The 24,887-nt window shown below is 50.3% G+C and overlaps 1 protein-coding gene across 2 annotated transcripts in view; it reads left to right on the top strand.

The window, feature by feature from the left end:
- The window catches only part of KY (kyphoscoliosis peptidase), a 43,535-nt gene extending 19,237 nt beyond the window's left edge, over positions 1–24,298 (top strand). Inside the window, exons 4-11 of one of the 2 annotated variants that reach the window (XM_081301199.1) lie at positions 1,354–1,428; positions 3,316–3,378; positions 5,075–5,157; positions 8,619–8,727; positions 9,865–9,982; positions 18,088–18,276; positions 19,977–20,167; positions 22,840–24,298. In XM_081301199.1, the coding sequence (XP_081157325.1) occupies positions 1,354–1,428; positions 3,316–3,378; positions 5,075–5,157; positions 8,619–8,727; positions 9,865–9,982; positions 18,088–18,276; positions 19,977–20,167; positions 22,840–23,735 (1,724 nt within the window). In that variant the 3' untranslated portion in view covers positions 23,736–24,298. The remainder of the gene's footprint in view (positions 1–1,353; positions 1,429–3,315; positions 3,379–5,074; positions 5,158–8,618; positions 8,728–9,864; positions 9,983–18,087; positions 18,277–19,976; positions 20,168–22,839) is intronic. The other variant, XM_081301200.1, reaches the window with a different exon arrangement.
- The last annotated feature ends 589 nt before the right edge of the window (positions 24,299–24,887 follow it).

Here is a 24,887-nt window from a genome sequence, read left to right as displayed (position 1 = left end):
TTATTCTGCACCGCATTATTTCTCCTTTCCTTCTGACATGAGTGTTAGACTATTAGATTACTGTCTTATAAATCCCTGAGGCATTCACCTTTTCCATTGCTCAAACTGAATAGTATCTGTTGCTTTATCTTCAAGTTCTCGGACTCTCCCCTGTCCTCTTGAGCAAATCTGGAAGTTTCTTTAAACTATTTTATATTTCAGTTCTATCGTCTCTCTTCATTTCTTCTTTACATCTTCGATTTATTTGCTAATACTCTGTATCTTTCTGTTTATTTCAAAACTGTTTGCCCTTGCTTTTTGGAGCATGACTGTCATGGCTACTTTAAAGTCATTATCTGATTTGAATCTGTATCATCATGGGATTGATAGCTCTTGATTATCTTTTCCTTTTCAAATTGAGATTTTTTCCTAAGTCTTCTGCTATTAGGGTTGAAATCTGAGGTGCTCTACAGATCTACCCTGTATGGGCAATACCCAGTAGCCTGTCTGGGACTGGGACATTGGTCTTCCCCAGAATTTAGTTCTCAAAGACCCGTGGTGTGATGTTTAGGTTGAGATCTGTCCATGAACAACTTGAGGTGTCCACAGGAGTTCATCTACAACTTCATGGAATTACTCTCCTGAACCTCCTCCTTTTCATGACCCACTTCCTAGTTCTCCAGCTGAAACCCTTGTTTCCTCTCTCTGCCATGTACTTCCCATAACTGTGTCTGTATTAGGGACCAATCTGCACAAAACAGAGAAAAAAAACAATGAATAATACCCCCCACTTCTCTTAAGTCCACTGCTGCCACTGCTACCACAGGAAACAACACTACCAAAAACAAGGACAAAAGAGCAACAGAGGATTCCCCCCACTCTCTGACTCTCAGGGGAACCCCCTTCTCAAGCAGAAAAGGTTTCTCTAACGGGGTTTTTCTCTGCACCCACTGTGAAGCTCTGGGCTTGAGGATGCCTTTCAGTCCAATCTAGGTGATGCCAGAGGGGACAGGAGAAATAGACTCAGTGCCGGTCTGGTGATTCTTTCAATCCTGATCTTCCTCTCCATCTGCCTTCTACCATTGATTCACAGGAATCTGCAGGTGATTTCCCAGTGCATTCTATCCAGAATGGACGGTGGCCTCTGGTGGGAGACAGGAGGTGGAGTGTGCATATTCCATCTTGCCTAGATCCAGAAACTGTCTGCTTAGTATGTTGTTTCATTTTTTTTTATATATAGAAACAGGAATTACTTGCATATTCAGAAGAAAGCTCTAAAACAAATGGTGTTTTGTTGTTCAAACATCTGTCACAGGGCAGCACGCCCTTCCTGGCAGCACCTGGCTGAAAACAGCACCTCCTGCTCCTTTTCAGGGACACAGCTGACCGTGGAGGTCCACCCTCGAGACGCCATGCCCCAGTTCCTCAAGAAGTTCTCCTTGGCTAAATGTACGTACGTACAGGGCTGCTGCTGGTGGAGGGGTGGCAGGGGCCACTGAGGGCAATGGGTGGGCCAGATTGCAGCCTGGGTATCTTCTGAGGGATGGGGAAGAGTGGCCTGAGCTTGCAAACTGGGAAAAGGCAGAGAGCCATGACAACGTCTTCCTGGGATACTCTCTCTGCCCACCCAGCTTCCACCGTTCTTCTGTCTCTGGAATTAGGCCTGGGTAACACCGGGTAGGTGGCTGAAGGTACCTGCCATTACAAGAGTGTTGTTGCTAGTGTTTTTAGATACCATTTTCTGTCTGTCTAAGCAACGACGTGTACAGTGCTGAATACTTCATTAACTTTGTAGCCCTTTGGTATAAACTGAAATTACCCCCATTTGGTTTTTTTGTTTTGTTTTGTTTTTAGATCAGCAGAGGCTCAGAAAGTCAAAATAACTGCCCAAGTTACCCAGCTAGGAAGTGGGTCAGAACCCAGGTCTGTTTCTAAAACCGTGATCTTAACTTAGCGCCCAGTGCCATGTACACAGGCCATGTTCAGGACCCCAGTGGCTTCTCTGATCCCTTCTTCTTCCTCTATCTGTCCATCTCATGGCTAATCAGAGGCCTCAGAAGGCCAGGGAAAGGATGCTACAGAAAACTGAGCCTCAGTCCTCCCACATCCACTCAATAGGCCACAGTCCCCCAAGGCTAGCAGGCCCTGCAGTCCTCAGTGTTCAGGATCCCAGCCCAGTGTGGAAAGGGAAGCCCGGGAGGCCACTGGCTGGGTCCATTTCTCAGACGTATGACCTTGGGCAAATGGCTTACCCTGTATTTTGAACTCAATTTTCTTATCTGCAAGAAAAAGAAAATACATAAACCTCCCCTTAGGATCACTGTGAGGTCAGAAGAGATGGTAAAAATAAGGCCCAGGCCAAGCATAGAAAGTGCACAATAAATGCTAGCTACTCTTTTGAACCCCCACCATTCTATCCCAGGATGTAGGTGGAAACAAAATGTAGATGTAAGAAACAACAGGACCACTATTTCTCAGAATTACCTGTGTACATTTGCAAACTTCTGTTGTAATATTTACCACCTAAAGTAGATTTTACAGTTACCTTGACATGCCCACCCCCAGCTCCATGTGGATGGACCCACATCTTCCTGACCTGGTTTCAAATCAGAAGGAAATGTTCCCTTCCTTTTGCTTGTGGATATGACAACTATTGGCTAACATTCTTCTTTTTTAAAGATATTTATTTTTTAGTTTTAGGTGGACACAATATCTTTATTTTGTTTTTAATGTGGTGCTGAGAATTGAACCCAGTGCCTCATGCATGCTAGGCGAGCATGCTACCACTTGAGCCATATCCCCAGCCCCTAGCATTCTTCTTTAACCACCCTGAATTCTTAAGATTCAGCTGCTCTTTGATGATCACATTGTCAAAGGTTCTAGGTTCCAAGGTCCATACAAACTGCCTCTTTCAGTTTCATTTTTACCCATGGATAGTTCTTTTCCTTGGGTTATCTGGAGAACACTAGCAACACTCTCAGCATCTCCAGCCATGTTCCAAGATGGCGAGAGAATGCATGGGGTAGCCAGGAACGTCAGGCTCTAGGGGGACCATTGCATCATCCAAAGTGTTGAAGCCAGAGCACATTCTGGCTCTGCTCACAGACTGCAGCTCTGTCATCCACTCCCTGGTTCCCACACTTGCCTCTGCCCCATAAGAAAGTTCACAGCAATCTCAGCAGCCATTGGGCAGTGGGTGGGAACGGGAACAAGGGGCCTATGAAAAGGAGATGGAAGCAGAGGGTCAGAAGCAAGGACCTGCACACAGACATCTTCAGAGCTTGCATTCCTATTTCTTATTAAATGTCTCTACTTCTGACCTTTGGGATATTGTAGGTTTACAAGGTGATAAAAATGGAAACATGAGACCCCGGCAACCTGGAGGGAAAGATGCCCATGGTAAGTTCCAGGCCCCTCTCTAGGGGCATTCTCGAGAGAGAACATATTGAGTTAGCCTCATGAGACAATCACCAGTCAACTGGCAACGGCTTCCGGGGACACTGAGAGTCTGGGGTCACCTCTGGGTTTGAAAGGAAGAGTGTCATGATTGATTAACTATGTCCATGGACAAGGAGAAGAGGGAGTCATCCCAAAGCCGAATATTGACCCTTTCCAACACCAAAGCAGTCCATTATGGGAAATGATAAAAACAGTTCAGAATTATGGTAACTTTTAAACTGAATGCCAAATGTCTATAAGGCAGGAGACATGTGAATAAGCAAACTAAGGCAGGGGAGGAAACACTGGCTAGGATGAGAGACCCTCTGTGTTGGAATCCTGATTTCCCCACCTGACATCCCTAGGCCTCATTCCCCACCCCCACCCCGTGGTAGACCAGATGTCCTCTAAGGCTCAATGTACTCATCCCTTCTCCCTATTGTTTTGCTTTAAAATGAGATCCATTTAGTTAACGCTACTGGCATATTAAATGTATTTATGCAAAATCATATTTGGATTTTATATAATCTGCTCAGAAGATAGAGTTAGTGAGACGCGAATCATTGTGGATATTCTTCAGTGTAAGATATTAAATACTGCAAAATGGAAGCAAGAAAGAGTAAAACTAATAAACAGGGTTTTCAATCCCATATTAGAAATGCCATCCTTCTTCTAAATGGGATAAAGAGAGAGCTGTCGTGAGTGGAACATTTTAAATGTGTAAGTCCACATCGTATTCACCTAGGTCACCTCGATATCTCCTATCAGACAATGACAGGAGCCAGTGTCTGTGGAAGGAAGGAATTGAGACATGGGAAAACTCCAGCAAGGCCCTTCCAGGGTTACCATGTCCCCCTCCCTCCAGGGGTAACAGGCACAGAAGAGTGAATGGGAACAGGAGTTGGTGCTGTGAGCTCCAGCTCTCCCTCCCAACACTGTCTACCAATTCTGACTGGAGCTCTCCTGTGTCCAGTGGGGAAGCCTGGGCAGCTGCTGGGCCTGGTCAGCATCAGTCTTGAGTTGCCTTTCTTCCCTGTGTCTCTGGGTACAGCCTCCTTTGGGGATTTCCTCATAGTACCTTGAGCACCTGGCCACCTGAATATCTCCACCTACAGTTGGTTTTCTGGGGTGTTCCAGTCTCCAATTGGGCATGGACAAGGAAGGAAGCCAAACACACCTCACCCTACAGGACCCAGATGGTCTGCCCTGCTATGCCCTCCTACCCACAGGGTGCTCTGCAGTACCTCATCCAGCACACGGCCATGGCGCTAACCCTGTGTCCCTGCGTTGGTCAGGAGCTAGCAGCACTGCTTAGACATTTCCCACAAGAATCTGTAGAAAAATAGTGGGAAGAAGGAAATTCCCTTACCAACACGTCTGGGGGTTGCTGGGTTAACTGAGGTGAAGCCAGTCTCTTGAATGCTGATTTGCCAGGGTCTGCAGGTAGGCCTGTGTTCCCCGTGGATATCCAGGAGGACGAGAGGAATTGCCCTGGTTCTCAAACTAATTTTACCAAAGAACCCTTCTAGGAGATACAGCTCTTGGGAATTGTGTTAAAGGTTGGGCAGTCACAGCTCCTCAAAGAGATAGTGAGCACTGGTCCAGCAACCCTCCTCAGTGGGTCTCAGTCACTGACCCAGACTCTCTGTGTTTCCAGCCTACCCCTGGGACCGGTCCAGCCTGAAATCCATGCCTCTGGACCTGCGGCAGTTTGAAAAACTGGACACCTATGCCTCACAGGTAGGGGGGACGGCCCCTCTAACCAAAGTCTCCCAAAGTTGACTTGGAGTTCCCCAACCCGGGCTCCTCCCGAACATACCCTGAGTCACCTGGTTGGATGGCCCAGAGGTGCCTTTTCACAGCCCAAGGGCCCTGCCTAGGACCAAAGGCATTCCATCCCAACCCTGCCCACCATCCTGATGCATCCACCCGGGTGGCACATCCCAGAGCTGGCCATTGGCAGGCCCCTCTGGCCAGCCCTGCTGAGCCCTGGCCCTGACCATCGGAGTATCACTGCTGCTGAGCTCTGCCAGCAGCCCATGGAGGAAAGGATGGAGAGGGTGGGGGACGGCCACGGATGCAGGCGGTGAGAGCCACTGACCACAGCAGTGCTCAGCCCTGAGAGCATGAGCTGCCATGGGCTCAACCCCAGGCCTACCCATGTCTGGAGGAGGGTGGGAGGGCAAGAGGAAGAGCTCAAGTGCCCCCTCAGAGGGGACTGGAGGGCTCTCTGACTCTGATGGGTGAAGGATAGAACAGAAGGTAAAAGAGGACCCTCAGAAGGCTGGCAGAGAAGGGAGGCCAGCTGTGGTAGGACTAGGAAAGAGATTACGAGGGCGTTCTAAGGTAGAAGAGCAGGAAGACATAAGGCAGCCAGGAAGGAAGGAAGATGTGGGGACCCAGAAAAGGAAGGACACTGACTGAGGAAGCCATGTCCCTGCAAAGGCAGGAGACCTGGAGAAGCAGGACCTCATCAGAAAGCAAGTGTTTCCTGGCCTCACAGGAGGCCTAGGCCTTGCCAGGGCCCCAAGTGGGGAAGGGGTGGGGCCCAGGGTCTGAGGAGGGCGGGGCACTGCTCCTCCTGGCTCCCTCTGGGCCACCCACTGTTCTCCAGCCTTTGCTGGGTTCTGGGCACTGTGTACTGAGCCTCACCAGCAGCCTGTCTCATCCACCCCATTTCCGGTGGCCATTACCAAGTGGGCTCTGGGCACTGTGCACTGTCTCATCCACCCCATTTCCGGTGGCCATTACCAAGTGCCCCACCCTCCTCAGACACCCCCCCCCCCAGGTTCAAAGCTCCCCCCCAGGTCAAAGCACCAGCTTGGTAGGAGTGGCCAGAGAGTGGGACCTGGGAGTTCCCAAGTAAGCGATAGAACCGCTCAGGTGAAAGCAAGTCAGGGAGTCCCCTGAGGCCAGGTGTGGACTCTTATGGGACACCTACAGACACCTACGTAGGCCCCAGGCAGGAGCTGCTCCACCCTTTCTCAAGAGTTGAACAGGGTCAGGGCTGCTTTTCTCAAGCCTGTTTCCTTTGGAAGGTCTCTGAGGAAAAGCTCATTTGTTCTTTTATCATAATTATTATTATTTTAATGATAAAATATATGTAACAAAATTTGCCATTTTATTCATTTGGAGGGGAGCTACTAGGGATTGAACCCAGGGGTGCTTAACCACTGAGCTACATCCCCAGCTCTTTTTTTTTTTTTTTTTTTTTTAGGAACAGGATCTTGCAAAGTTACTTTTAGGAACAGGGTCTTACCAAGTTGCTGAGATTGGCCTCAAACCTGGGATCCTTTTGCCTCGGCCTCCCAAGGGGCTGGGATTTACAGGCCTGTACCACCATGCCTGGCTTCATTTTATTCAAGTGGAAAATTCACTAATATTAATTAATTAATTCCATTCACATGTTGCATAATCATTGCCACCATCCATCTCCAAAACCTTTTCATCATCCCAAGCAGAAACTCTGCACTCATTAAGCAATGCCACGTCCCATGTCCCACATTTTACTCATTAAGCAATGCCCTCCTTAGCCCCTGGTCACCTTTGCTTACATCTATGAATTTACTTCTTCTGGCTATCTCGCTTAAGTGAAATCACATAACAGCTGTCCTTGTGTCTTATTTCATCTGGCACCATATGGTAGCATGCACGGAATTTAATTCCTCCTTTTTATGGGTTGGATAATATTCCATCGTGTGCCTGTGCCACATTTTGTGTTGGGTGGATGCTTCTGTTATCTCCACCTTTTGGTTTTCATGAATTGATGCTGCAGTGAACATAGGTGGATGAGTATTTGTCCGAGTCCCCTGTTGTCAGTTCTGGGGGGATCTCTCTGGGAGGGGAATTGCTGGATCATCTGCTCATTCTCTGCTCAGTTTTCAGACCCATCATCACCACAATGTTGTCTCCAGAAGCTGCTCCACTTGACATTCTCACCAGTAACGTGTCAGGGTTCCTATTATTCCACAGTCGTGCTCACACTTATTATTTTTAGGGATACTAGAGATTGAACCCAGGGGTACTTCACCACTGAGCTCCATCCCAGGCCCTTCTTGCTAAGGCAACAAGGCTGGCCTCCAACTTGTAATCCCCCTGCCTCAGCCTCCCAAGTAGCACACATGGGATTATGTATGTTTGCCATCTTGCCTAGCTAACAATATTTTTTAAAGTTCACAAAATTTTAATTCTAATGAACTCCAATTTAATCTATTTCTTCTTCTTTTGCTTGGGTCTTTGACATCCTATCAAGGAATCCATTGTCAAATCCAAGGTCATAATGTTTTCTCCTAAGAGTTTTCTGGCTTCAGCTCTTATATTTGGGTCATTGATCCATCTTGAGTTGGATTTTTATACAGGGTGTCAGGTAGAGTCCAGCTTCATTCTCTTGCAGTAGAAATCCAGTTGTTCCCACCATTTATTAAAGAGACTACTCTTTTCCCTATGGGAAAAATTGTCAAAAATCAATTGGCAGGCTGGGGATGTGGCTCAAGCGGTGGCGCGCTCACCTGGCTTGCGCGGGGCGCTGGGTTCAATCCTCAGCACCACATAAAAATAAAATAAAGATTTTGTGTCCACCGAAAACTAAAAAAATAAATATTAAAAAAAAATTTTTCTCTCTCTCTCTTTCTTAAAAAAAAATCAATTGGCCATAGATGTGTGGGTTTACCTCTGGGTTCTCAATTCTATTCCACTGGTCTATATGATTCTTACGATAACACCAAACTGTTTTGATTAGCTTTACAGTAAGTAGTAACACTGGGAAGAGTGAGTCCATCCATCTTGCTCTTTCTTTTGCACAATTGGCTTTGACTACTCAGAATCTCTGGTAACCTCACATGAACTTGAGGATTGACTTCTTCATTTCATCCAAAAGAGCTTCTAGAATTTTGATAGGATTTAGGTTGAATTCCAGAAGTATTCATCATGACTAGAAGCTGCAATAGCCTCCCAGAAGCCCACCTGTCTGGTCCCGAGATCTTTACAGAAAAGCCCGTGGTGGCTCTGGGGCTGGTAATTCAGCTGGTCAGCACCCCTGCCCTGCCCAGCACCCCCGTGTCCATGCAATTGACCCTCAACCAGCCTTTGTCCTTCTGCACCTCGGCCCTGGCTTCCCTAGCAGCCCTGACTGCAGGAGGCAGGTGCTGGTCTCCCCCACCCTCCTCCAGGCCCTAATGCAGCACACCTTTCCTGTTCCCCAGGTGACAGTCAAGAGTGGCCTGGATGAGCTGGTGAGTGACCTGCTCCAGGAGGCCCACAGTGATCTGGAAAGGGTCCGTGCCATCTGGATCTGGATCTGCCACCACATAGGTAGGCTCATGTGTAGCACACTGGCTCTAGAACCCTAGATGTCACTCTCTGTAGCCCCCTGTTCCCATCCAATCACTGGTGTGTGCAGAGCGAGTTGAAGGTAGGGGAGGAGGACTCCCCGTGGCTGAACTGAGTAGCCAAAGACTACCCAAGGAGGCCCCTCACCCAGCAGCAGCCTTCCCTTGGTCCTGGCTTCCTCGTGACCCTGCTCCACAGAGAGAACAACCCAGGACAGGAAGTGATCTCCAAGAAGGATGGCCAGTGGTTGAGGAGAGTCCCAGCTACCTGAAGTCATTGCAACCCAGAGGTTTCATCCAGTACCCATGCCAGGAAGGGCAGGCTCTCCTCTCCCTGCTTCCTGCTCCCTTCTTCCATGCTGATGACCTTGGCCACTGGTCTCAGTCCAGTCCCCAAGGTTCTCAGGGCCGTCTCAGAAGACCTGGTCCTGTGCTGCTGCCCACAGCTCTCCACAGGACAGCCTGGGCCTCAGCAGGGCAAACCAAGCCACGGGGGGCTGCAAGCAGAGGCTGCCCTTGGAGGAGTGTTGAAAGCACAAATAAAAGGGTGGACAGCAGGGAATGGGGTGGACTCTGAGTCCTTTGACAGGAGGAGCAGCCAGGCCCTCCCTGACCTGCTGCCATGAGGATTTTCCTTTATTCTCTGGAGGCAGCTTAAAGGATGAACTCACCTGACATAGGCAGAAGGTCTGAGCAGAGAGCCATGAAGCCGCCTCCTCCCATCCCAACCCCTCCAGCAATGCCAGGAGCAGAAATAGACCCTTTATTTATTTTATTTATTATTTCTGGCACACACAGCCCTCATCAGAGGCCTGAGAACCAGGTGCCTCTCTGCCTTGGTCTTGCTCATCCTCTCGCTGCCTGCACAATCACCGGTATGTGCAGAGCGAGTTGAAAGTATGGTAGGAGGACTCCCCATGGCTGAACTGAGTAGCCATTTCCCAGGCCTGGCTAGCTCTGGGGGCCTGGCTCCCTTCAACCCACTGGCCTGCTCCCCACACTGGCCTGGGATGCCCAGAGCACCGCTTGGATAGGGGCCATCCACAGGAAGTGAGGCCTCCTCTCACCTCTGCACCGGGCTCCGCGCTGGTTCCTCACTGTCCCCTCCTCTGCCCTCCAGAGTATGACGTTGAGGCTGCCCAGGAGAAGGACCGTCAGGCCTTCAAGCCCACTGACATTCTGCGGACCCAGAAGACCAACTGTGATGGCTATGCTGGCCTCTTCGAAAGAATGTGCAGGTATGACAGGTGGCCAGCAAGAGACAGGAGTCTCCGGGCTGACCACCTGACCCCATCCTTCTCCTTCTTCCAAAGAGCTGTGTGCCTTGGCTCACATGCCAGGCCCGGAAGCCTGAGTTTGCAAACTCTGCTCTGGAATCCAAGTGAGTCCTGAAAAGGTCAATTTCTCCCTTTTTAACACCAACATAATTGACTTTGTACCATCTGCCGGGCTTCGTGAGGCATTAACATAATGGCAAATGAATGCACAGAGATAATTTGGTTATAAAAGGCCCTTTTTCTGCCTTTTCCCTTCTCCATGCAGCTGAAGGTTAAAGAATGGCAGGCCTGGGAACAAAGGATGTGGCTGCTGGCACCAAGGGGACTAGGAAAGGCTGTCCTTTGGGCTGGCACAGGGTCCTCGCTTGGGAGAAACAGAAATTCTACCTGAAAAGATCTGTCAGATGGATCCTCACCCACCTCCCTTCCCCAGGCTGCCCTGAGCCTGGGTTCCCGAATTCCACTAATGGCTCACACTGTCCTACAATGTCCTTCAAAATCTGACCTCAACCCTCTCTCCAGCCCTGCACCCTTTGACATCACGCTGTTTCCCGCTCCTTCCTTTCTTTCCAGGCCCCACCCTGGGACCACAGCACCTTCCCCTCCCAGAGGCCCTCAGCATATACCTTGTACGCCGGCTCGTGCATGGCTTTATGATTTCATTTAATAACTTTTTCAATTTTTTAAAAAAATTATTCATTGTACAAGATCTATAAAGTGCACAAAGCGAATAGAAAAAGAATTAAGTGCCTCCGAATGCCACCACTTAGAGATAACGCTGTTAGCAATTTGTCACCTTCTTTCCCAGGATTCGTTCTGTGTGTCTAGGCGCGGCTGTGCTCATTTCTCCTTTATGCCTTAGAACTCTGACGTGACTTTGGGGAGCTTTTTAGCCCCCTCTCTTCCTGCCTCCCTGTGAACACTCATCTCAGAATCCTAGACACAGTAGGCCCTCAATAAGTATTTACAAGATGTCAGGAAATGAAGGGCAATTCCTGGCACACTTGCATATTTTTTAATATATTTTTATTAGTTGTTGATGGACCTTTATTTATTTATATGTGGTGCTGAGACTCGAACCCAGTGCCTCACACGTGCAAGATAAGCGCTGTACCACTGAGCTACACCTCCAGCCCCTTGTGTATTCTCTTTCAAACAAGAAAATAACCACCAGTTTATTTTCAGCTCTACTGTGACTAGCATCTTTCACAATATGATCATTTTCATCTGATGTGTGAATTTGAAAACAATGGGTTGGTTAGTTAGTTAGTTAGTTTTTTTTTTTAAGTCATAAGAGAAATGCTTCTTTATCCAGTACATGCTTTCTAGCATGATGTAGGAGTCCCAGATTCGAAGCCAAAAAGACCTGAATTCCAGTCCCCATCTGACCACCTCTTTGTTTTATTCCTTTGGGTAAGGCACTGGACCTCTCAGGGCCTCAGTCTTCTCATCTGTACCTGGGGAGCCATATTGCCCTGGCAGGACTGTGGGACTGAGTGAGGACATGCAGTTTGGGATTTGGTCACCTGACTTTGGAGTTGCTGTTTTTAAACAAGTCCTGTCTTTCTTGAGTATTGGAGTTTTTTCATTCTGTGGAACTTTCCTACAGACTGCGCCAGCCCACATAGACTCAAGAAAATTGACACTTGTCTTGAGTGAAACTGTCAGCTTTTGGCCCAATCCAGATGCTTAGCAGTGGCTGTATTCTGGCCCACAGCTGATCATTAAAATCCATCCCAACATTTTGCATCACTTAAAGTTAGTTTCAACCTGGCAGTTAGCAGGCACAAAATTTCTCACTGCTGCCCAGGATGTGCAGAAATAGCTCACAGATTCCCCCAAATTCCTTTAACTTCTGCCTTAAAGGTCAGTAATCCAGCCATGCCTCACTTTCTCAATTCCCTTTACCTCTGAAATAACTGCCAAAGGTTTGTAAATTCATCAGCCAATTCCTTAACAACGGAAGACATGCAATCCACACTTGCTGATTTATCCCTCATTGGTTGACAGGGTGGCCTTTTAGCAAGAGTTGTACCCACCTGACCATCATTACTTCTTATCAGGGCAGTCTGCCTCCTTGTAATGGTCTCATTAAAGACTGATTTAATAAAGTAATTTGGAGGGGAATTCAGAGATTTTTATAGCATCATTCATTTCCTCATTGTCTTTCTCAAGTTCTAGACATGACGTTTTGGTTTTTTTGTTTCTGTTAGTGCTATTGCTAATAATTGCTGGTTCAGTTGCTTTCTGATTCTCTGTCAAATGTTAATCTCTTCCCTTTCACCTTGACGGTCCACAGCCTGAATTGATTCTACCTAATTCTTTGCAGGGGCCGAGGTTAATTCCCTAGGCTCCTGCTACTGAGTCAGCCTCTAGTAAATTCACTCTAGCACCACCAGCTAACAGATTTCCAGAGATTTTGAATAACCAGGAGCTTATGGTTAGTCCAAGGCTTTGAGACTGGGTGGTTGCGTCACCAATCCAATGTCATCTGGCTTTCCATCCATCCTCCAGTTGCCACGGAGAGCAAGTGCAGAGGCATGCATACTCAGATGGCTGCTTCTGGTCAGCATGACATCCCCGCCGAGGTCCTAAAGCACCACTTGGATCCAAATGCCCCCAAAGACAGGATGTAGCCATCTAAGCCTCCTGAGAGATGCGGATTCCCCAGGAGATGGATAAATTTAAATTATTGCAAATCTCCCTTTGTCATGAAAGCCTCCTGAAAGGGTCATCTAAACTCTCTCTACCCTTCTGATACAAAGGTGAATTATATCTCTTTAACAAACCAGCTTTAATTTCACTCAACCCACCACCCACAAGTTCACAGGTAAAGACAAAAGTTCAAAACTTTACCAAAGGCCTAATGCAACAGAAAGTCTCCTGATCTGTGCCTCGGGACAACTGCATCCCGGTTTCACTTCAGCCTCTAGCTCACTCTGTGTCCCCAGGCCAGGCAGCCTCTCTCTCTGAACAACTGACTGGTCACCTATTGGAGAGGAGGCCTCAGAGGTCATATGTCATGAGCTCTACATACCTTTGAGGGAGGTTATCATTGGGAGTTATTGATCTAGCCAGGAGGGTAGTGTAAGAAAAGGGGAAAGAGGGGACATTTATATAGTTAGTGGTCTTTCATAGCACCTTTCAATTTTGCAGAGAAATCAATTACATACATTGTGAAAGATAAGCCAAGGGTTGTTTGTCCTGCTGAGTACAGAAACTGCACTATTTTCAACAAAATGGCAGAAGAAAAAAGCATGTTTCATTGCCTCACCTACAGCTATGGTTCCTCCACCGCTCCCTTTTTTTTTCCTGATTGGCTCAGACATCCTGGCAAAGATGATCAGAGTTGGGAGAGTTGGTCAGAGCCCAGTGGGTGCAGGGCACCCTGCCTGCCCACCTTCAACCATACTGTTCCTGGAGCCTGGCAGTGACATGGCTCTAGCAGTGTCGTGGGATGCCTATGGCAGGTCCTGGACCATCTCATCATCTTGACCCCTCCACACACCTGCTCAGTTGACACCTGAGGATACGCCGCACTAAGCTGGGAAACACCCATCTTCTTAAAGTAAGGATAATGCACTCAGACCTGCAGTGACCTTAGGGATCCAGCTAATGACACTGCCTTCTGTCTACCTGCACCTGCGTTCAATCCATCTCTATCAGGCCATATTGAGTGGCCACCTAGTTCTTTGCAACCTCAGGGACCCCTGCTCTCATGGCTCCTCTGGTTGTGTCACTGAGCCCTGGCACTTGCTGGAGACCTGACTGCAGCTTTCTCTGGATCCTCTGGAAGTTCCCTGGGGCATCCTGCCTGCTTGTTTCCTTTGTGGCTTGAGATACACATCAGCCTCACGCTGTGCAGCCTGAATAGGGGTTGTAAAGACTGTCAAAAGTAAAAGCAAAGATTCTGCAGCCTATGGCGTCTTTGGGTGATACTGGGTGCTCTAGCTTTGAAGAGCTGATTGAGCTCTTTAGTAGGTGGAGATGTTTCCCGAGCTGGTCCGAGCTGGTCCGTCCTTCCATGTTCTCCCAGCTCCTGTTGGCAGTGAACACCCCTCTACTGAGTTCCCTGGGGGTCTGCTTGTACACTGGCATTTTAGTGACAGTTCCAAGATCTATCCTTCTTCCACCAGGAAGAGCTCCTGGGGCAGCCACTGAGCTTCATTGGAGGAGTGTGTTTTGTTTTTGTTGTTGTTGTTGTTGTTTTAGAGAGAGAGAGAGAGAGAGAGAGAGAGAATTTTTTTAATATTTATTTTTTAGTTTTCGGTGGACACAACATCTTTGTTTGTATGTGGTGCTGAGGATCGAACCCAGCGCCCCGCGCATGCCAGGCGAGCGCGCTACCGCTTGAGCCACATCCCCAGCCCCATTGGAGGAGTTTTTTTATTATGTGATTGTGTTGTGTTGTGTCACATGATGTCATGCTGTGCCACGGTACATGATCCCCTGGTGCCTGCTTCAGTGCTTGGCACGTAATTTATATAGTTAGTGGTCTTTCATTTCTTTAAATTATTTTTTGAGACAGAGTCTTGCTAAGTTGCCCAGGCTGACCTTGAACTTGCAATCCTCCTGCCTCAGTTTCTCCAACAGCTGGGCTTCCAGTAGTGTGCATGCACCACCACACGTGGCTAGTTAGTGGTCTTTTGATGACAGGAAAGGGTCATGGGTCATTCTGACTAGCAACGAGAGGTTAGACACAAAACTCCTACTAGTTCTGCAATTATTATTTGATACATAGGGAGTACTTTCTTTTGCGCGAAAACTATAGATTATCAGCACTATTTTACATTATAACTTCCTCTGCCCACTTCACCTTGCACGTGGCTGCCAGATAATAAAATATGCTCATGTCATAGTCAAGCAATGCGTGGCTTACAGCTGAGTTCTCTTTTTTCATTTTTTTCTGCCGCAGGCATTCCCCATGGCCCTCCCAGACTCTCCTTGTTTTGTCAGAGGAGAATCACCCCCTGGAGATCATTTAATGCCAACTTCCTTTTTTGCCCATCATGAGTCTGGCAAGGTCACACTGGAGGCAACCATTAAACCTGCGAGTAGAACCCTGATTTCCTGGCCAGGCCTGATGACCAGCCTCCCCCTCCAGCTTGGAGCAGTCCGGGTGGATGTCCCCGCCACTTAGTTTTATTTCCAGCCCTTTCCATGGTTGGGGAGGCTCTCACTACTGCTCCCCACGTGGTTCTTCAGACCCTCTCTCCACTTCACCCCTTTGGTGGGTGGGTGTCACCCTGGGCACACTCCTGGGGACACGGCTTCTCGCAGAGGGACCTCAAGCTGCCCACATCTCCAGCTTGCACCAACACCTGGAGATTATGTGGATCCCAAATGCTCCTCCTCCTTCCTTGTCCCCAGGTGGTTCTGAATGGAACAAGCATCCGCAGGCAGTATGCCCAGAGCTGCACGGATCAGTTTACCTTAATGCAAAATGAGCCGTTCACTAAACACCAGGGTTCCCAGGGCTCCCTCATCCATCCCTCCACGACATGCTGGAAATTCCTAAGCACAGACATCTACGTAACAGTGGGAAATCATTTACTGAAGAATATAATTTTAAGTAGTATTTATGGATTTTTCCCAATTCTAAAAATAACACATAATTGTTATTTGAAATTCAGAAAATATAGAGAAATTTTTAAAAGAAAATTAAAATCACCCATAATCCCATTATCAGGAGATCTGGTAACATTGGCCCTGGATCTCTCTCATTCCACTGGCCCCTGCTCTCCATGCATGCACATATTTACCCACATGCAGACATTGCACTGATTGTAGAGTTTTAGCATTATGTCACAAGTACTAACCTATCTCCCTAAATATTTTTTACAGCGTTTTTTTTTTTTCCCCCTCAACCAACCTCTGAGTGGATGGGACCCTGTCTCCTATGGAAGGCCCACTCCCCCACCCATGCCTCCATCCCACCCCTCCATGCCACCCCTCCATTCCACCCCTCTGGCTTTGCTTGCCACCCTCCCCTCTCTGCTGATGATAAGACAGGCTCCCTATCCTGAGCCCAGCATCCCCTCAGCACGGCCTTCCATCCTCCACTCTGCTGCAGAGAAATGAGGTCACTGGCTCTCCAAGTGTGGGTGCTGCTCCTTCTCCTCTCCCATGGGCTCCTTTTGCCTCTGGGCAGCCCTTCTGCTCTGGAAGTCATTTTTGACCTTTTCCAGTAGAAAATTCTGCCATCAGGGTCTGTCAGCCAGTGGGTGCCTACAAGGGCTCCCGAAGTCCTTCCCACACGGCCCAGCTGGTATGTGTGCACCAGGGTCTCTGGAGAGCCAAGGAGACTTGGACCTCCTTTCATAAAACTGTGGGTCGAGGACAGAGGCTGCCAAACTTCCAGGCCTCTAAGGAACCTTGGTATGAGTGGCCTGGACCCTGCAGTTGGAGGAGGGTTAAAGCCAATGTGTTAACATAATCATTCTGTGCACATGAGGTCACATGGAGGACAGGGAAAATAAAATCAGCTCACCTTCAGGACACCACATTTTACCTCAGTGACTCTCAACAAATGATGTATAGATAATTTTTTTTTTGGGGGGGGGGCTACTGGGGATTGAACTCAGTCCCTTTTTATTTTTGAGATAGGTTCTCATTAAACTGCTGAGGGTCTTGCTAAGTTGCTGAGGCTGGCCTCAAACTTGCCATCCTTCTGACTCAACCTCTCGATCAGTAATTTTTAATAATACTGATATTCTGCTAACTTTTAATTCAATGTTTGTTTTCCCAGGGAAAATTCTCCTTGTCCTTATAGTATATGCATGACAATTTCACCCCACTACCCTGAGAGCCCATGGCCCTATTATTTAGAGCAACTAAAGCTACGGAGTTGGTCCATGACAGGACCTGGCCCAGTGGGCCACCCTCCTGAAACAGGCATGGCTAAAGTCCTGAGCTGCAAACTCAGTTCTGAGAGGTCTGCAGGACCATCACTGTGTGGAGGACTGGGCAGCTTGTCAGATGCCAAAGGAGCCCCATCTGAGGGGCACCCTGCACATCTGTAGATTTGGGCATTTATTACAACAATTTCCTACAAGTGAAGAAAACCATTTGGGGAAGGAGTGGCTTTTTCTAATTCACACAAAGGCCTCGGAAGGGCTGGCCTGGAGGGCCCCTGGGTCATACTGGCCATGGAATTATCCACACAGTCCATCCCTGGGCAGCCATGTGCGATGCAGGGCTGCTGGGGAGGAAGGCCAGCTGGCATGGCGGGATGGTCAGAGGTCTTGCTTTTGGTGGTTTCATAGCCCAGGCCTGGACCTCATGAGTTTTAGCTCCAAATGCCTGGTTTTCTGTGGTCGCCAGAGGTGATCAACACCCATTCCCCACTGTCTAGGCTTCCAGAAAGTGGTGCTATCGAGGCTGTGAGCATTGCCAAAAGGACCCCAAAGCTCAGGCTAACACTGCTCAGCAGTTCCACTCCTCCCAAGACACCATCCTGGTGGCCTGGACAGTCTGTGAATGATCTTCATGCACCATGATGTTCACAGAGGACCGACCTGTCCATCAGACCTGAGAGGAACTGGCAACTGGTCAGGGCTCCGTAGGCCAGCATGCAGAGACCAGCTTGCCTGCAGACGTCTTTGGAAAGGTTAGCCAGGGGCCAGGGGTCAGCTCTCTCCTGCCTTCATGGCCAGCCCCCCCTGAGGACACTGGTTCCTCCAGCTTCCCTTCACCTCCCTTACAAGGACATCATCGTTTCCCTGGTTCCATTCTTGAGACCATCTTTACTCTTGGCCTCATTTTTCTCCTGTGGAAGAGCTCGTGGCGGATCGTGTCAAGCAGGCTCTAGGGAGACATTTCAGAAGTGATTTGAACAGTCTCAGGGGAGGGACTACAGCCAGTTTGCAGTGGCAGGGTCAGCCAGCACTGAGTCTGCCTGTCCCCACCCCCAAGATAAAGCACTCATGGATGCACACTTGTGAATGTGTGAGAGGCAGGATAAAGGAGGGACAACAGGAAGGACCTGCAGCCTGGGGCCACGGACCGTCCGACTTGGGGACCAGCCCCAGCAGGAGACTCTCTCAGACTCCTGTCCCGCCCCCCAGGATCGCTGGCGTGCAGTGCGTGACGGTGCCCGGCTACTCCAAGGGCTTCGGCTACCAGACAGGGCAGAGTTTCTCTGGCGAGTTTGACCATGCCTGGAATGCTGTGCACCTGGAGGGGAGATGGCACCTGGTGGACAGCACGTGGGGCAGCGGTTTGGTGGACACCGCCACCTCCAAGTTCACCTTCCTGTGAGTGCCAGTCTTGCTCCTACCAGGTGTCTGGCTGGTGGGCTGGGAAGACATGGGGTTGAAGGAGGCAACAGGTGGAGAAGGCTTGGTGGGCGGGAGGAGAGGCTGGCAGCCTCACCTTGTGGCTGGCTGTGACAGGAGCCAGCTCTAGGCCACTTGTGAGGGCCCAGACTTTTCTGTGACCTCACCCTCCACAGACAAGTCCCTCCTCTGGCTCCCTACTGCTCCCTCCACCTAAACCCCAAGGCCTCCCTCACTTGCCACCAGCGTGGGTCCAGAGGGTAGGGCTGAGAGGCCACCTTAGCTGTCTGCAGTCCCACTCAGGCCCAGCCCATGTCACCATGCCCAGAGGCCAGCATGCTCTCCTGCTACCTCCTCACATACCAGGCTCCTCTCTGGACTGAAGAAGGGCTAAGTGTGTGGGAAGGAGTCCTGTGGGTGGTGCAGACTCCCTGTGGGCCATAGAAGGGCATCATGGCAGGGTTGCAAACTGGACTGTTTTTACCCTGAAGGGCTCTGGGCGACCCTGGCCTTCTCCTAAGGTCACACAGGCCATTCTAAAAGGATCATGATGTCCATCAGCAGCTCAGATTCTTTTTTTTTTTTTTTTTTTTTTTGGTACCAGAGATTGAACCCAAGGGTGCTTAGCCTCTGAGCCATATCCCCAGCCCTTTTTATTTTCCATTTTGAGGCAGGGTCTCGGTAGTTGCTGAGGCTGGCTTTGAACTTGCAGTCCTCCTGCCTCAGCCTCTCAACTCACTGGGATCACAGGTGTGCGCCACTGTGCCCGGCTCAGATTCCTTTTTTTTTTTTTTTTTAAGAGAGAGAGAGAGAGGGAGAGAATTTTAATATTTATTTTTTAGTTTTCGGTGGACACATCTCTATTTGTATGTGGTGCTGAGGATCGGAACCCGGGCCGCACACATGCCAGGCGAGTGTGCTACCGCTTGAGCCACATCCCCAGCCCTCAGATTCCTTTTTATTCAGAAAAATGAGAACATTCTCTCTGTTTTTTGCAGATTCGGTCCTGACCCTCCCACACTGTGACAAACCCCATGTCTCGTGCCCCCAATGTCCGACACACAAGGCTCATGTGCTCACATACACCTTGTCACCTCTGATACTCTGAATGCTGGTCTCCTTAGATGGAGAGGAGCCTCCCCCATCTCAGGATGAGCCTCCCCATTCTTCTATTGGTCCCTATCACTGGCCTCAAAGCCTCTAGCTGGCCCCCAGGAGCCATAGAAGTCCCCACAGATGGGGGGATATGGAGGTGGGACGTTCAAGCACTTTGCCTTCTGCCCCCTCCCCAACACCTCTACTGCCAGCACCTGGTCCACAGGTTACATTATACTCTTCAAATTTCTTTTTGACATTGAGAGGGGAACCATTTCTCTCCCGTGGACACCTTAGGCCATTCATATCAGGCCACAATTTCAAACATGGCCTTCTCTTAAGAGGAGTCTGGGACTCTGCTTTGGCTCCAATGTCCAAAAGTAGCCACTGAGGAGTTCAGTGGCCCATGTCAGAACAAAGATGGCGCCTCTTCCCATTGGGTGCCAGCAGGGTCCCTCCCGTGAGTGTGTCAATCAAAAGAAGCCTGAAAAGTTCCCCCCATAAGCCCTGCTACCTGCAGAGCAGGGTGGGAGCGGTTGATCCGCTCCCCGCTCCTGGCTCCTGACCAGCTCTTCCTCCTCCAGCTACAACGAATTCTACTTCCTCACCCACCCCGCACTGTTCATCGAGGACCACTTCCCGGACAATAAGAACTGGCAACTGCTAAAACCTCCTCAGTCTTTGAGGCAGTTTGAGAACAACATGTATCACAAGAGCGAATTCTACAACAAGGGGATGCTGAGCGCCCACCCAGAGACTTCCATGATCAGAACAGGTAACACGAAGCAGGTGGCCAGGCTGGGCCCCACAGCAGGGACAGAGCCATCTGCTCTGTGCTGCTAGAAGGCCACCCTGCAGGGCCCTAGCCAGAGCCCATATGTGCACATGGGTGTGTGGGCACCAGACAGCTAAGACCATCAGTGCAGGACATGGCTGTAGGTCACATTGACAAGGACAGAAGCCCATTCACACTTTCATAAGAAAAGGATGTGTCAGAAGATGTCCCAGCACCTAAGGGCAGGACACACAGCCTGTCTTGTCACAGGACCAGGCCTGGAGGGGCCCCTCTGTCTCAGCTCACGTGCTAGAGGACAGGACTACCTTAGACCACAGACACCCACCTGCTCAGGAGCCCAACAAAAGCTGACCAGACTGCTGTGTTCTCCTGGGCTCAGGCAGGGAGCGTGTTCTGGGCCCCACAGAGCTGATATCTGTGGGTCAGTGGCGATCCAGTGAGGTGAGGGGCAAGGGCTCTCCCTGGACAGGTAGAAGCAGTTCCACCAGGACAGAAGGCAGGGAAGGCTGCCTTAGAGAGGTGGCCAGTGTGCTGGGTTGCAGGAGATGGAGGACAGGTCTGATGGACTTGTCGTAGGCAGTGGGAGGAGAGGGGAGGAGGGAGCATGGTCCCCAACCTCCACTCTCCAGCCCCGCAGGCTCCATAGGACTCAGGCTGGCCGGCTCAGAAGCCCCTTCCTATGGACAAAGGATCCAGCCTTCTCTGGCCAGCTTCCCTGGGGTCCAGAGAAGTGCACATAGCTATCTCCCACAGTGGGCCAGGGCTGACATTTGCCCTCTCACCTGCTGGTTTTTACACTCTACAGAGCATGAAGGGCCAAGCCTGAGGGGCCAGAACTGTGGTCTAGGCCTCAAAAGCCTTTGTCTAGAGGACTGTCTCTCATGCTACCCTGAGGGCCCAGCACCTGGTCCAGGGCTAGGTGTGCAGCTGGGCATCCTGCAGGGTTCACAAAGCAGTGGGCCCACCTCCCACATCTTGGCAAAGCACTGCCACCCGGGGGCGTCCTGGACAGAGAACTGATCTCACATTGGCTATCAGCTAGGGTGACCTGTGAGTGGGCCCCCAGCCCCACCTGACTCTGCAGGGCCATGAAGGCAGACAGGAAGCCCACGTGCCCTCAGGTTAGCTGTGGCCACCTTGTCTCTCCTGTCCCACAGGGGTCTCCTTAACCAGTAGGCTGAGCTCCTGCATTCTCTTCACAGCCACCAATGCCTGGCAGCTCCTGCTGCTACAATAACAGTGTGAGGCTGCTCACTTTGAGAATCGGTTTCCTGCGCCTGCATCAGATGGAGGCCTGTTCAGTCTGTTGTGGGTCATTGAGCCACAGGAAAGAATCGACCTGGCTACAGCATCAAACTAATGTCCCTGAGTTGAGTTTGCCTCATAGCGAGACAGAAAATTGTGAATGCCAGATTTTGTTAATTTATAGTCACCTAAAACTTTATTCTAGACACTCGTGATACACATCCTTTGCTAAGAACCCTCTGGGCCAGGCAATGTGGCCAGGCTCTAAAACATGGCAGAATAGGCCCTTCCCAAAGACCCCACAGCCCAGCTGAGGACAGACATTATACAAAAATATTCACATGATTAATTACAACCCTGATGAGTTCTCTGAAGAGAGCCAGGGTCAGGACAGAAGCTTCCTGAGAACTCAGGTTCGCCTGAGGGGTCAGAACAGGCTTCTTAACCGCTGAGCCTTTAAGTTGAGGTCTGGCCAGGTTTGGGGGAAGGGTTCACGGTGAGCAAGGATCAGATGGCCTGTCTCCACCCGTGGACAGAGCTGGGGAGGAGGAGCTCCATTGGCGCACACTTATAAGACAGAGCTGAGGAGAATCCTGGGGCTGGGGCTGGGGGTCAACTTCTGAGTGAGGGTGAGGCAAGACTCAGAGAAGTCACTGCCCCTCCCTGTGGTCCTGGGAACCAGGGAGGGCAGATAGGTGAGTCCTCACGGGCTGCAAAACCCAGGAAACTGTTCCTCAAAAACAGTGACCAGGACAGAGGAGTTAAAAATGTCAGGGCAAGGGAAAAGACCAAGGAAGAGGGTATGCAAAAGACCCTCAGGTGCACACACTGCGTCTTCTAGGTCCCATTCCAGAAACATGGCTCAGGTTTGCCTATGTGAGAAGGAGGGGGTGGGGCAGGGGAAGCACCTCACCCTCACCCTCTGGGCACAGTCTCCAAGAGTAAAGTTTTTAAGGGACCGTGTTGACATGAGAGCTGTTGAGCCATAATGTACAGATACTGGAAGGAGTGGTGTGAAAGCAAGACCTAAGACTTGAACAAGGTGGTGCCCTTCTGTCCCTTGACCTTCTCCCCTGCTCTGGAACCAGGCCAAGACTCCAGGCAACCTTCATCTAATGTGAATCAAATAGGTAGGAAGAGCCCATACAGCTGCGGGCAGATTTTTCTTGAGACCCCTGCTCTCGGCTCTCTCTAAAAGATCCACCTAAAGTGGGTAGAGGAACTCTTCCAGTTGGCCTATACCATGTTCAGTAACATCACCTTGGTTGGTTCAAATCAATCTTGGTGAAATATTTACACCACAGAAATGGGCAAACACAGTAAGTTAGAGTTAGCTGTTAAGTATTTATCAGCACGCAAGCACACGCTGGACCCATCTCACCTGACCCCTGCCTTTCTCTCCACAGTGAACGGAAAGGCCACAATCACCATTGAGAGTTGCGCCCCAACGCTGTTCATGTTTATGCTCAATGGCAAACAGGAGCATGGGCTGCTGAGCCTCAGGAAGAACGGCATGAAGCTGGACGTGTACCCTCCCACCATGGGCACCCACAAGCTGCAGATCTTTGCCAAAGGCAACTCCGACATCTATAGCTCGGTGCTGGAGTACACGATCAAGTGCAACTACGTGGACCTGGGTGTCCGGCTGCCGGCCGAGCTTCACCAGCCCGTGGGCCCCAGCTGGTTCTCAGAGCAGATGGGCATTGTGAAGCCCTCCCACCCTGACCCCATCATCCACACCAGCGATGGGCGCTGCTCCATCAGTTTTGGTGTGGAGGAGGGTATCAGTGTGCTGGCTTCCCTACACGGAGATGATGGCCCCATCACCGAGGAGACCCAGCGCCGCTACATCTTCCAGCTGCACTGGGAGAAGAGGACAGAGTTGAAAGTCCAGCTGCCCCATGCCGGCAAGTTTGCCGTCAAGATCTTTGTCAAGAAGAGGCAGGAGCCCGGCAACTACATCTTTGTCTTCAATTACCTCCTGTGCTGCGCCAACACCAAGGTGAACTGGCCCGTGTTCCCTGAGAGCTTTGGCAACTGGGGGCAGGACAATGAGCTGCTGGAACCTCTGTCGGGCGTGCTTCCTGCCAACCGGAATGTCCCATTCAAATTGAAGCTGCACGGGATCGCCAAAGCCCTGGTCAAGGGGCAGGACACATGGCCCCTGACCCTGAACCACGAGGGCTACTGGGAGGGTAGCTGTAGCACTGCCGGCTGCCAGGAAGTCTACGTCATGGTGCTAGAGAATGCCAACCACAACTTCTACTCTTACATCCTGAAATACAAAGTGAATGCCCAGTGAGGGCCTGCACCCCACTCACACCACCTCAGAGGGCCCCGGGGAAGTGCAGAGAGCCCTGGACACCACTGAGTCTGCACAAAATCATTTCTAGGCCTCTGCCTTGGTTTCCCTGCTCCACTGCAGGTGCTGAGACAATTTGAGTTCTAAAGGCTTCCCTCAGTGTGGCCACTGCTGAAGGGACCGAGGCAAGGCCTTTTAGAATATAAAGGTGCTATGTAAATCCAAGGTCTTGTGAACCGTACCCCAGTACCCAGTAGTTCCCTTCTTGTGCTAACGCTACCATTGTTGTTAATAGGGCTCATGTGGGACAGCCGGGCTACGGTCCAGGCTGCAAGTTTTCTGCGTGATACTTACAGAATTCTGCTCCATGTGCCAGAGGAGCACGATTTGCCAGGTGGTCAACCCCGAATCATGGAACCCTTTCCAAGTTGCGCATGGTATCTCTCTGCAGCTCCTGGACCCAGGGAATTTGGGGTCTGGCCATCTCATGCATTCCCACTGCCTCTTTATTAGCCACTCCTTGCTCTTCAAAAGCCCTGGAATAAAGAGAATGTGGAAAGGAAGGTACCCGACTCCCACCTGGCTGGAGTCTATGCACCCCCCAGGTCCCTGCGGGTAGCCAGGAATGTAACAACAAGAACAGAGAGCAGACCCAGCACCTATTCATGGGTGCCCAACAGGAGCTGGAGGATGGATGGTGGTGTTCAGTCCTGCAACCCAAGTCTGAGGTTGTGAGGCCTGACTATGGGGCTCCTGACAAACATGCAGGCCAGTTGATCTGGCCTAAAGCCTGGGGCTGCCCCCAGCCCTCTTCAGCCTGTTCCCTCCCAGGAAGCCTCCAGAGGCCTTCCAAGTCGGGTCTTTCGGGAGCCTTGCTGGTAACCCCGGTAGAGACCAGTGCCTGGGTAGGAGGTAGGGTGAATGAGTAGCAATGTGTTATATCGAAGTTCTCAAGAGACTCGGGTGGTAACAGGGTTCTGCCTGCTCCAGAGTCCCCACCACACAGCCAGACTGGGGGCATCTGCCCTGGGAGCAGTTTTTATACTTGTACTAGAAGAAAAGCCTTATCCCATCTTCCTGTCTTTCTTTGAGATGAGACATGCACCCCTGGTCTTTGCCAATCCTGCCTTCTGTGGGGGTGGTGGGGGGAGT

Source organism: Spermophilus citellus, assembly GCF_964194105.1.
Source record: "Spermophilus citellus genome assembly, chromosome: 7".
NCBI classification, from domain to species: Eukaryota; Metazoa; Chordata; class Mammalia; order Rodentia; family Sciuridae; genus Spermophilus; species Spermophilus citellus.
The sequence above is the reverse complement of the archived record's forward strand: the minus strand, read 5'-3'. Positions and strand labels throughout refer to the sequence as shown.